General features: G+C 41.1%; 1 protein-coding gene across 3 annotated transcripts in view; it reads left to right on the top strand.

Annotated features, from left to right (window-relative positions):
- shank3a (SH3 and multiple ankyrin repeat domains 3a) overlaps window positions 1–12,012 on the top strand; it is a 189,164-nt gene that overhangs the window by 55,003 nt on the left and 122,149 nt on the right. For all 3 annotated transcript variants that reach the window (XM_027272637.1, XM_027272638.1, XM_027272636.1), the window contains one exon: window positions 280–739. In XM_027272637.1, the coding sequence (XP_027128438.1) occupies window positions 431–739 (309 nt within the window). In that variant the 5' untranslated portion in view covers window positions 280–430. The remainder of the gene's footprint in view (window positions 1–279; window positions 740–12,012) is intronic.

Raw genomic sequence — 12,012 nt, 5'->3', positions numbered from 1 at the left:
TTATATATTCTGTTCTGTTTAATGACAAATGGCGTTAGGATTATCTTTTCTGCAGATCACAGATTAGAGGTAAATTGTTTTACACCATTCTGTGAATGTAAATCCTTAACGTCTCGCTTTATCTTGACATCTTTTCTCAGTTTTATTTTGAAGTTTGCCCGGTACTCATTTTCTTTCTTTGTTTTTACCCTTCATCTCTCTATAATCTCCTGTTGCCCCCCTCTCTCTCTACCACCCTCCTTCCCTGCCTCTTTCTCCCTCCCTCTTTTTCTTTCTCAGGCGAGTGATGCACGCTGTTAGCGGTGTGTGAGCGAGAGCCATCGGTGTATGTGCGTGAGTCTGTGTGTGCGTGTGTGCGTGTGTGTGTGTGTGTGCCTGCGTGTGTGTCTGGAGAGAGAGAGAGACATAGACCGAGCCCCTAACACGGAGCATGCCTCTGCGTCCGGCAGCCGGCAAACATGAGCCACCCAGCCCTCCACGGCAGGACCAGCAGCAGCAGCACACACACACACACTCACACACACTCACACACTCTTACACACACACAGCAAACGGCAGCCAGGGGGCCAGCACTGACAGCGGCAGCTCCCGGGAAGAGGACAGCGGCGTTCCCTTTCCTGTCGGTGTTCCGGCTTTCCGTCCCGGTGCAGAGCGGAGCCACAGTGCAAGAGCACCCATGGAGGAGCCAACAGGCAACACCGTGGTCATCCGCATTGGAATCCCAGACCTACAACAGACGGTAAGAGCTTGTTCTGTAGCCACTGCTGGAGAGAGGATAAAAGAGAGGGAAGCTGCCTCTCCCCCTTCCTCTCTGACTGGGTGCTTTCCACCTCTGTTCTGTCTGCATTACGGGTTTTGCTTTATTTCTTTTAAACATCATATCTTTTTCTCTCTTTCTTTGGTGTCCTTTCTTTTATCACATTCCTCTCTCTACCCTGTCTTTCTTTTTTTTTTTGGTATGCTGACTGTATTTACTTGCTGGCTTCTGGGGGTTCCGCTCCCCACCGCCTATCCCACTGATGTCTCGCTAATAAATCTACCTCTTCATTAACTTGGCTTCAGCTGACTTTGACAACTGGCCACTTAGGGTGAGAGCGGGAGAGGCAGAGGGAGGGGAGAGGGAGAGAAAAGCCATCAGGGATAAAGACGGCTATGAGAGGCATTGTAAATCCACAGGAGGACACAAAGTAGAGGATCAACATAGTTGAAACTTTACCTGTGTCTCTCTATTTGTGTTGTTGCTTTGTGTACAGACAGGATGACATCTCTTTCAATAAAATCTTTACGCAAGAATTCACCTGAAGATGTAGCCTGTGTCTGAGTAGTATTGCAGACACATAAAAAAATAACCATTACACCGTGACACTGATTTGCTCTTCTCGTTATTTTCCCATTTTCGACATACGGTATGTACTGTCCCTCTTTTTTCAAAATCATAACGATGAGGAGAAATATTTGGCTTTCTATGTTTGCTGCAGAAGGTGGTTTGAAACAGGGCAAATGTCCAGATCCTAAATTAGTCAGTCAGTTCATTCATAGTAATTCAAATGCATTCAGCAACAGCTATCCTGTCCTGTTTGAGTAATTGACAGGGCAATGCAACAACAACCATTAGTGGCTAGTAGTGGTTAGACAGTAGGGTTCCTTTTTTGCTGTTTTAAAGTAAGTACTTCATGCTTTACTGTAAAGTAAGGACTATATTCTCATTACAATGACGAGACACAGGTTAAGAAGATCTTGAACAAAAAGTGATTGCCTTGCACATCAATGCAAAGATGTAGAAGCCTTTTATCAGAGTTCAACATATCTCTAACCAAATGTAGTCTCTCTCTCCCTGCCAGCAGCACACTATCAGAGGTACCATGTTCTATGTCAAGAGCATCAAGCTTTCTAATGCTAATGTGCCTTTGTGGCAACACTTACATTCTTTCAGCCTCTTCTGCCCTCACATTTCCAATGGACATCATCTACTGAGCATCATCAACTTGTCAAACCAAGCACTGCATTCTCGTGCTCAGTTGCAAGGTTGGCTTTCTGTAGGTAGCTTAGTTTGAGTGTCCTTTTGATTGTTTCCCCAGACATTAATGGCAAAGGCAAGAGGCTGCCTTTGTGTATGTTATTGTTGATTACCTCATTGTTGTTGGCTACTTGGCTGAAATGACCCATTGTATCTTAGCGAGGCTCTGGCGCTGCATGCTAGGAATAAAGACAGGAAATAAAAGGAGAGCAGTTGAAAAGAAAGCAGAGTATTCCCCTAAGGTGCTGCAGAATCGCCGTCTGTGAACAAAAACGTTTGTTTCGGTCGAGCTGAAACACTCACACATAGATATTATACAGACACACACAAATATGTAATGTAAGCATGCTCACAGAAGTATACCTGAACATGCCATCCTATTGCCGAGGAACTTTACCTGACTGTGAACCTTAATGTGTTTATGCAATGTAAGGATGCTCAACAGAGCAATTATTTCACTTTCAAGCAGTCATATGTAGTCCAATATAAGGACAAACAGGTAAGAACACATACAGTGTGACATAGTGATAGATGGAAAAGACAGAGAGTTTCAAAGTCTGACAGACAAACATAGAGGCAGATGACAGATGGCCAGAACCTGACAGTTTGAATCTTTTATGAAGCAGTCAAAAGTGACTTGTGTGTACTCTGAGCAAGCAGGAGATTACACTAGAATAGTTTGCCCGAAGTAGGATTACACACCTCCTGCTGTGTCTCAAGCTTGGATCAGGAAAATGAGGCGCCATGCAAAGATAACACCAAGCAACACTTTTCTTCTTTTCTGCAGGAAAGAAGGGAGGAGTAAGGGCCTCACACAAGAGGAGTGAGACCTCAAATCTAAAATGGCTTAATCCTCACACTTTCTATTTCAGTGCCTGGCCTGTTATGTCTAATTAATATTTTTTGCTGGCTAATTAGTATGAGGTGTTGGTATTGTATGATTTTATACAGCATTTCTATTCTTGGATGTGAACTGATATTTTCAGTGAATAATTTTACATGAGATCTAAAAGATGAAACCCAGTTGGTGTTGTGTTGTGTATTTTAATGGGAATGCATGAAATGTATTCATAGTGTGTGGAGTGTAGTTTTCTTAGTATTTGATGAGCTGATCAAGTGGAATAAAAATTTAGTTGTGGAAAAGTTGGCCATTGTGAGAGTTCTGACTTAAATTTGGTTAATTCCACTTTGTTAAGAAGACTTCCCATAAGGAGGTGTACGCGAAACATATAATTTGGGGGAAATTGGATGGTGATTTAACTTGTGATTCAAATTAAGCCAAGTCCATTATTACACAAGTGTTGCTCAGTCCTTAGTGCAACTTTAACTAAATACTGTGTCTTGGCAGTAGGAGACAGTAAAATTGCATCAGCAGTCGATACCACCATTTGTTCAGTCAGACTGTTGGGCACGTATTTGAGAAGATTGGGCTTTTTTTTCATATCATGGGTATCGTTTGTCATTCTTCATATCCAGTTCAGCCAAAACTCTATTTCTATGATTGGAGCAAAAAGAGATGACATCCCAATACTGCTAATGGGTGTCATTCATCTCTCAACAGTGGAGACGGAGACACTGACATAAATAGTCTGCCATGCTACTCTTTACCTGCATTCAGCCATTCTTCTTCATTTGTTGATCTTGTTGCCTCTTTCAGTGCATTCTCTTTATTCATTCACAGAAAGTGAATGGGGAAAAAAGGCCAGTATCTGTGTCTCCTCCTCATATCTGGGTATTCTACCATAAAACTATAAGTCTGAGGGTTCTGCACAGGACTGTACTTTACTGTTTACAGATCACAGTTCTATTATTCCCAACCAGTCTTTTTGGTGTCTTTGATCGAGATAAACAGAAATGGATGGCTTGAATTAATGGTAGCCCTTACTAGTTGTATATGTTCCTGCGCATGTCTCACATACTTGGTTGTGCCATGTTGTTCCTGCTTGCTTTTTATACCCTTATTCTATGTGCTCAACTTTCTTAGTGGCACGTTTGCACTATCTGAAAATACGGTCTTGTATAGCTTGGTTAAACCTTGCTTCTGTTGACCTGGTGCTGTTTACTGTGCCAATATGACATATTTGGGTGCTGTCCTTTAGTCTGACTTTCTTTAACCACTAGTAGGATACCTGCCACCTCTTCTGTCTGCCCATGTTCCTATGGAGGGGATTGGCTTCCCAAGCTACTCCTGCAGCCATTCTCCTTATCTGCTGTTTTGTTCTGCAATTTTTTTGAGGGGCCATTTTACTGATGTGGATGTGGATGCCTCATGTTCGATTTAGGACAATGGCTTTAATGCTTACTAAGCCCTTCTTTCTCTAGCATACATTCTTTGTATGCTGGCATTTGGATTCAATTCTCAGTGAATTGTGAAGTGTCCTGTACTCATTTTAATGAAGTAATTTAAGTATTAATAATCTTTATGCAATCAACTACGCAAGTAGCCTTACAGAGAGTAAGCAAGACCCTGTAAGCCAGAGAAACAGCAGGGTCACAACAATGAGTTTAAGCTGCTATAGCTCTAAGTTTTGTAGTTTGAGCAGTGCCAAAAATGTGTTCATTTAAGTTGAAACAATTACTAGTGCTCTAGCAAGGCATGTTGGGTTTTTTCCTCCTGACATAATCAGCTTCCAGCTCCTGTTTTGGTGAGGTTATCAGGTGAATATTTGATGACAGGTACGGCTTATGTGATTGCCTTGGACCTTGAGTACTTGTACCTTAATTACAAGTACTTTATTACTTACCTATAAAGTTGCTATCACTTGTGGAATCACAGGTTCTTGCAGTCATCCTGTTTCCAGTACCTGCTATGTAGCCTGGTTATTTAATCCCTTTAGTCCTAATTATCCTTTCCGACTTAACTACCATCTGCCCACACTGTCACTGTTGTAGTTCTAGGTACTGTGAAAGTGTTTTGCCGTTGCCAGTCAGAGTAGGAGCTCAATGGTAGGAAGTTGGTTATCTGTGCTGCTGGTAGTGCTGGGCCTAATTGGTCAACAAATTGATTGGTTGTTTGATATGTACATGCAAAAGATTTAAGTGGTGGAAAAAAACAACCTTTCTAGTAACTATGTATTTGATACTACACTGTTTTGACTTTTTTCACTGTTGAATGTTTGAGTTAAGATAGTAAATTGCAGGATTCTTCTGCTTCTGCTTCTCTAACGCATTACACACAAAAATATCATACAAGCTTTTTTTTTTCTTCTTCTTGAAATAACCACATGCGAATGGGCATGTCTGAATGTCTGGATAATTTAGTGCATTCAGCATTTGAAAAATCAAGCTGTATCTCATTTATTTGCAGCAGTGCACATAATGGTTTAAAACAACCATAGATGGTGTGAAAAAGTATGACAAAATCTCTACCAGTTGACAAATCCTTATAACTTAATGGTATACTGTATATTGCAGAAACAAATAGGAAGATATAACATTCTCCTTGGCACCATCCAGTGCTGTTACAGTAGTTACTTTAAGAAGATGCGAATCAGCTTGAGTCTTCATCTATCCAATTCTTCACATGCTTGTGGTCTGCTGCTGTGCTGGTGACTGGTTCCTGTTCGGGGAGAATGTGGAGGTCAGCTTCCAGATATGTCACCCACTGTGCAATGGTGCTATGTGGTGATTGTTTCTCCCATACCCTCTTCCAGTAGTCCTCAGTTTCATCTCATGTTGGATCTTCTCTTGCTATATTTCTACACTGCAGCTTGATGCCACTGTAGATGGTTTCTTTTGGAGATATGAGGCCTGTGCTTCTCTGCTGTGTTTCTTCAGTCTGGCTGCCAGCATTGTAAACCATTGTTTAGCAGTCTCCAGGGCCTCAGTTATGGACATCCTACTGTATGTATTCAGTAGCCAGGACCTATTTTTGATGGTTACACCTCTTTCCAAGGGGGTTATATGTCGCCTTCCTGATATTGTAGCAGCCAAACATATGGGTTTGTATGAGTTAAAGTGTATGGTAGTGGTGATTGCTGTGTTGATCTACTCATCATTTTCCAGTTGTGGTAACATGTTCAGTCATTAATGTTGATTAATTGTCTATCTACAGTATATCTATTGGTCCCTTAGCAATACTCCAGCAGATTTAAGTTTTCTCCTGTTGTCTACAAATCTCTTTTTCTAGTGGCTTCTTATATCAGATAATCCTGGTTCTCTGACACCATTAATTATGCATGTTTAGTGTATGTACTCATTGTGTCTCACTTTGATTCGTTTGATGACCTCCCATGTTTTTGTCTTTGTCTTTCCACCGTCTTCTACACTCTCAACATCAGACTTAAGTCTTACATGCAACAGTGGTTTGACAGTTCCTCCAAATACTCTCTTTCTCTCTCACACACACACAAATTGACATAGGCAATGTTGCATCAGTGATTGGTGGGCATCTGGAATGCCTCCCTCTTCCGCATGTTGCTATTTTTAGCTTCATTCACAGTAGCGGCAGAGGCACGAGACGTGGCTGGCATATTCCTACCTCCATTTGCTCATAAAATCCATGGAGAGAGAGCTGGAGAGAGATTTGACCCGGGGCAGCACACCTCCCATGCTCCCCCTCCATCTGTCCATGCGGTCCTACCCAAAAAGGGATAAATCAGAGGGGATGAGAGGGAGGAAACGAGAGTAGTGTAATTTTCTGGCATAATTGAGACTATGGTGGGCAAAGGAGGAGTGCGTTTTGAGATCAGGGATGCCAAACTCAAGCTGCCATTGTTCTGACAGAGAACACAAATGTTCTCGTAGCAATATGGGGGAAACTGAGTGATTTAACCAGAGAATAAATGTTTCTGGACAGTGCATTTGAATATTAATGAGATAAATTATAAAACAATTAAGGTTCACTAGAGGATAGCCAATCCTTAACACTTTGATTGGTTTATTGATCCACTCTCCTTTAAGGTTAACTCTATTGTGCAGCTTCAATTCTTTATCTTTCCCTCATCTTGTTCGCTTTTTCTGTTGTTTTTCTCTTTGTTTTCCTCCATCACTTTGTCTTAAGTCTAGTCTGTGAGAAGCCTGGGAAAAGATGTAGACATTAATATTAGCGCAATCAGTCTGAGCTTATGTTATACGTCTGGCTTGAATATTCTTTTGTGTTTGTGCAGGGGAAACACCCCACAGCACTGCAATAATATCTCTAAAGTCAGGAAGGAGAGGACACTAGATTTTAATATGGCATTTCTTTTTTTAGGCATTGGATGGCTGGTGTAGACTCCACCAAGAGATGTAATCATCTAATTGAACAATATTTTATGAAACTTTAGCTATCTGTCTTTGCAGTTATACCAGCAAGCTTTCTTGAACACAATCATGCAGTCAATATAGCAATGCTCCCTACCTTGCTGCAAATGGGAAAAAGAGACCCCCTGGCAATTTATACACTTCCAATAAGCTGCACCACAATAGTGCTCAGCTACATTCCCCTAAACAGCAAGAGAGGTCGGTCTCTAATATTATACCTGTAGTGAAAGTAGTCTCTCTTAGAACTAGCTCAAAGGTAAACTACAAAGGTTTCTACCTTTGCACTCTTGCTGTCTTCTTTACAGAGTCAAATATAAAAATGATCACAGGTTAATTGCAATTACAACTGTACAGCAAGCTTCGCAAACAACCTAATTAGTCATCAGTCCGTTTTAAATTATAGTGATCACATGTTCAGCCTTGGGACAAGGCTATCTCTAACGATCGATTGGCACGTTGTTATAACACAATGCTACAGTTTTCCAGAGATGATGTACATAATGTTTTCCTTCCCAACCAAGGCCACTGTTCCTTGATTACTTCATGGCCACATGGATGCACATCATTTAATCAGAGGTTGGAATTAGTTACGTGTTATGGAAATCCTTGATGTGAAACATATAATATAAACCTATAACATTGTTTTCTTTATAACTATTTCTAGTTATTAGTACATTCCAAGATATTATAATGTCTGCTGGCAGCTATGTTGAGTGTGTGTGTTTTAACGAGCGTTAATATCTCTCTGCTGACTGACATTAACTGTAGATCTCGTTGACATATTCAGTCTTGCCTGTCAACTGTAATGGAGAGGAAGATTTTAATCGATATTTGGTGTGTGTGTGTGCTACTGTGTGTCTATGGCTGTTAATGCATGCATAAACACACATAGTGTCTGAGTGAAGCAGATAGGAATGTAGAGAAATATTATATATTTAATCAAAATGTGTCATTTTGTGTGCATGAGGGGTGGAAGAAACAACATTCTTTGACAGATGGGTGCTCTTAGAGGTGGTTTGTTTGAGCACCCAGGCTTTATTCAGCATGCCTCAGGTCCATCGACAATCCACAAATACGACTGCCATATTTATAGTCTATGCTTGCAACCAAAATATCAATCAAAAACCCATGTAGTTTATATGAAGTCACACATACTTCTGTATGATGAAAGCTTGGATAGCAGAAAATGCTGCTCAGAGTCACTCTACAGCACCACTGGACAGGAGCTGCTTTTAGCTGCTAGTGTGTCTGTGCTGCCTTGTCAACTCCTAGAGATGGGCCCCCTCCACCTTAGAAGCTACTGGACAGGGCATCAGGCTTGACATTGCGGAAACCAGGGCGATAGGAGAGAGTGAAGTTGAACTGGGTGAAGAAGAGCATCTATCTGGCTTAACTGGAAATTAGTTGCTTGACTGTGTGAATATACTCCAGATTCTTATGATCTGTTCATATCAGAAAAGGTGGCTTGGTCCCCTTTGAGCCAAAGGTGCCGTTCCTCCAAGGCCACCTTCACTGTCAAGAGTCTGTGGTTGCCAGTGTCATAGTTTCTCTCTGCATGAGGGAGACAACAAAAAAAGAAGATGCAGGAGTGGAGTTCTTGGTCAACAGCAGCGCAACCCCCACTTTTGATGCTTGACTTCCACCAGAAACTGACGATCAGGATCCAGAACCTGGAAGATAGGAGCAGAAGTGAACCTGTGCTGCAGGGGACCACTAGAAGGGAACCTTGGATAAGGTTTAAGTTCAGGAACCTCTGGAGCTGTTTTAGGCTCTTCGGGTTGGGCCAGGTGGTGACTGCAGACACCTTCTCTGAGTTCATCTGTATATTTCCCTGGCCAATCATGAACGTGACAGAGGCCACATGAAATTCACTTTTCTCTGCCTTGACAAACAAAGAGTTCTCCAGGAGGTGCTGGAGGACGGTCTGGACGTGAAGGATGTGGATTTAACAGGAATTGGAGAAGATGAGGATCAAAATAAACTAAGGCATACTTGTTCAATATGTCTCTGAGGATGTCACTGACCAGGGCCCGAAACACAGCATTGGACAAACCAAAACTTAATGTTAAAATGAATTTTGTCGCAACTGAAAATGTGGATATGAAGAATTACTACTGCTTCTGGCAGGAAATGCCACAATTTGACAGACGATAAAGAGATAAATGCTAATGATAATTAGCCCCTGCAATCCTTACCATCCTTCTGTCATGCATTTCAATCAATAGTTTCAAAAAAGTTAGTTGAATTAAAGAAGAGGACTTTTAAGATCCAGTGGATCTAGTGGAAATGCATTTCAAAGTGAACCCAGACAGCATCTGATGGACAGACAACCAGGGTCAAAAAGCTGGACATCAACAAAGTGATGCACCTGACATGTCGGAAAGGCAGCTTGACAGTGACAAGTAATTCACTGAAAAGCACACAAGGGATATTGGCAGGTGATGTGTCAGTATCGTGACTTCAATTCAGACATGCCTTCAGCAGTTACATTTGAAGAAACAATCCAACCTTACCCCGACTGATCTTGTCATTCCAGAGCTGTACCAGATGACTCTGAGCTATGTCAGCAGAAGACAGTTAATTCTATCTGAGCCTTTTTGGCTTCTTGACAGAAGCCCATATTGTTGATGGCCATCTTCAGTTTAAAACAATACTTACAATCCTAATCAATAAAAAGCATAAATTCTGAGCTATATGCTGCATATATGCTGATTTAGGCAGATGGTAGACGTCAAACTGGATAAGTGAAAAAAAGAAATGATAAACCTGTCCGGTGAAACAAAGGCATTCCCCTCCTAAAATCTGTAAATATATATTAGAACTTTACAGTGTGTTTACTGACTGCAGACATTGTTGCTGCACCTGTCTGGTGTGGTTGTTAAGATGCAGGATAGTCCTCTGTGTCGTGCTGCTGTGGTCCTACACATTTTAGTGGATGGCAGAGAAAACAGTCAACAGTAATACATTGCTGTCCAAAGTTAAAATATTTTAACCTTTTGTCATTCTCTGCAACAAAACTTACAATGTTACATAGCTCCCTCTAGAAAACTTGGGAGATCTGGGCAAAGAGATGCTAATAATCGATTAACTACATAAAATGAGAGACACATTTCATAAACAATACAACATCACCATAGTAACATATTACCATGTGTGTTTTTTTGCCATCCTGCCATTCTGTCAAATTGTTTGTTTTTCCCATGCTGACCAGAACATGCAGCCCATCTGCCGTCTAACATTTGCCCTAAATCCCTGTGAATACAGTATCAATCCACATTTCCCATAAATAAACAATATTAAATGAGTCTTTACACCTACATGAGTGGTGAAAAGCAATAAATACAGATGGCAAATTATTTTTCAAAAATATCAGAGAATCAAAATGTCAATTTAATGTCTTCCTGTTTGTCTGTAAGAAAAATATCTGAATGAATCAGTTATTTGGTTGGTTTTTAGTTTACATTTTACAAACTGGTTTGGTCTTTTCTCATTTAGCATGCTTGTTTTGGGGCAAGTTTAGCTTGGAAAATGAAAAGTTTGAACAAGGAATGAATTTGTTAAAAATGCAGTCAATCAAATAAACCATTGCATTGCTACACAAAGGGGCAGATGTAGTGGGCATTGTGTCGTCATAGTGGTTGAAGAAATTTATATGCTCAAAAAGCTTTAGCCAATGGACCGTATTGACCAGTTTGGAAATTTCAGCAAGTTTCCTTGGCAACCAGCTAGGGTGCACTGCTTCTCGGCACACCCTGAGAGTAACTGGCTGATGATATGCAAATTTAAGGAAACACACGTTAAAGTGAAAAAAAAGAAAGGATAAACCTGTCCGGTGAAACAAAGGCATTCCCCTTCTTAAAATCTGTAAATATATATTAGAACTTTACAGTGAGTTTACTGACTGCAGACATTGTTGCTGCACCTGTCTGGTGTGGTTGTTAAGATGCAGGATAGTCCTCTGTGTCGTGCTGCTGTGGTCCTACACAGGGGGAGGGGGGGGTGCAGAAAAAATACAGTATACATTTAAAATGCAGTGTGTGTAAGAGAGACTGAGGTAGACAGAGAATTTGGCATGGAGAAAGAAGGCTGCTGAAGAATTTCTTTGTAGTAAGTACTGTATGTTTTTAACTGTACATTATGTGTACACACTGGCATGTTAAGTTGTTCCATTCTTACTAATATAACAAATTTTCCTTTTGTGCTTCTATACCTTAGTAAACAGTTTTCATTTAGAGTTAAAGCACTCACCCTGGTGTTGCAGACAAATTAACAGTCACGACTGTAGTACAGATAACATGTAGAAATCGACCAGATTTAACGCCTCAGATTGACAAGGGTTTGAAAGGAGAGTTCGGTTTGCGGTAACCTGGTGCAAGTGAGGGACAGTGTAGTACAAACAAGGCCAAACGCTGAATGTGAAGTGGCTGTCACTGGCCACTGACCAGCGATAACACGTTGCTAGCTCTTTACAGATTCAGGTCCAGGGTTCTCTGCAGATGAGAGATAAGGTTCTCAGCAAGAGTCTCAGCATTTAAAACTGCTCAATTTGAGGCTGTTTGAACTTCACATCTATAATCGCTCCCACTCTGCCTGTCACACTGTCTCACTAATACACTTCCTCTGTTTCTCTTTGTGGTCTTCAATACACATACAGACCATTACTCTTTTTCCGTAGTAATTCCCATCCCCCTCCCTTTATTTTCCTCACTTTCTCAAATTGCTTCACTCTCCTCCCCTTCCCAATGAAGCCA

Source organism: Larimichthys crocea, chromosome XXI, assembly GCF_000972845.2.
Source record: "Larimichthys crocea isolate SSNF chromosome XXI, L_crocea_2.0, whole genome shotgun sequence".
NCBI lineage: Eukaryota > Metazoa > Chordata > Actinopteri > Sciaenidae > Larimichthys > Larimichthys crocea.
The sequence above is the reverse complement of the archived record's forward strand: the minus strand, read 5'-3'. Positions and strand labels throughout refer to the sequence as shown.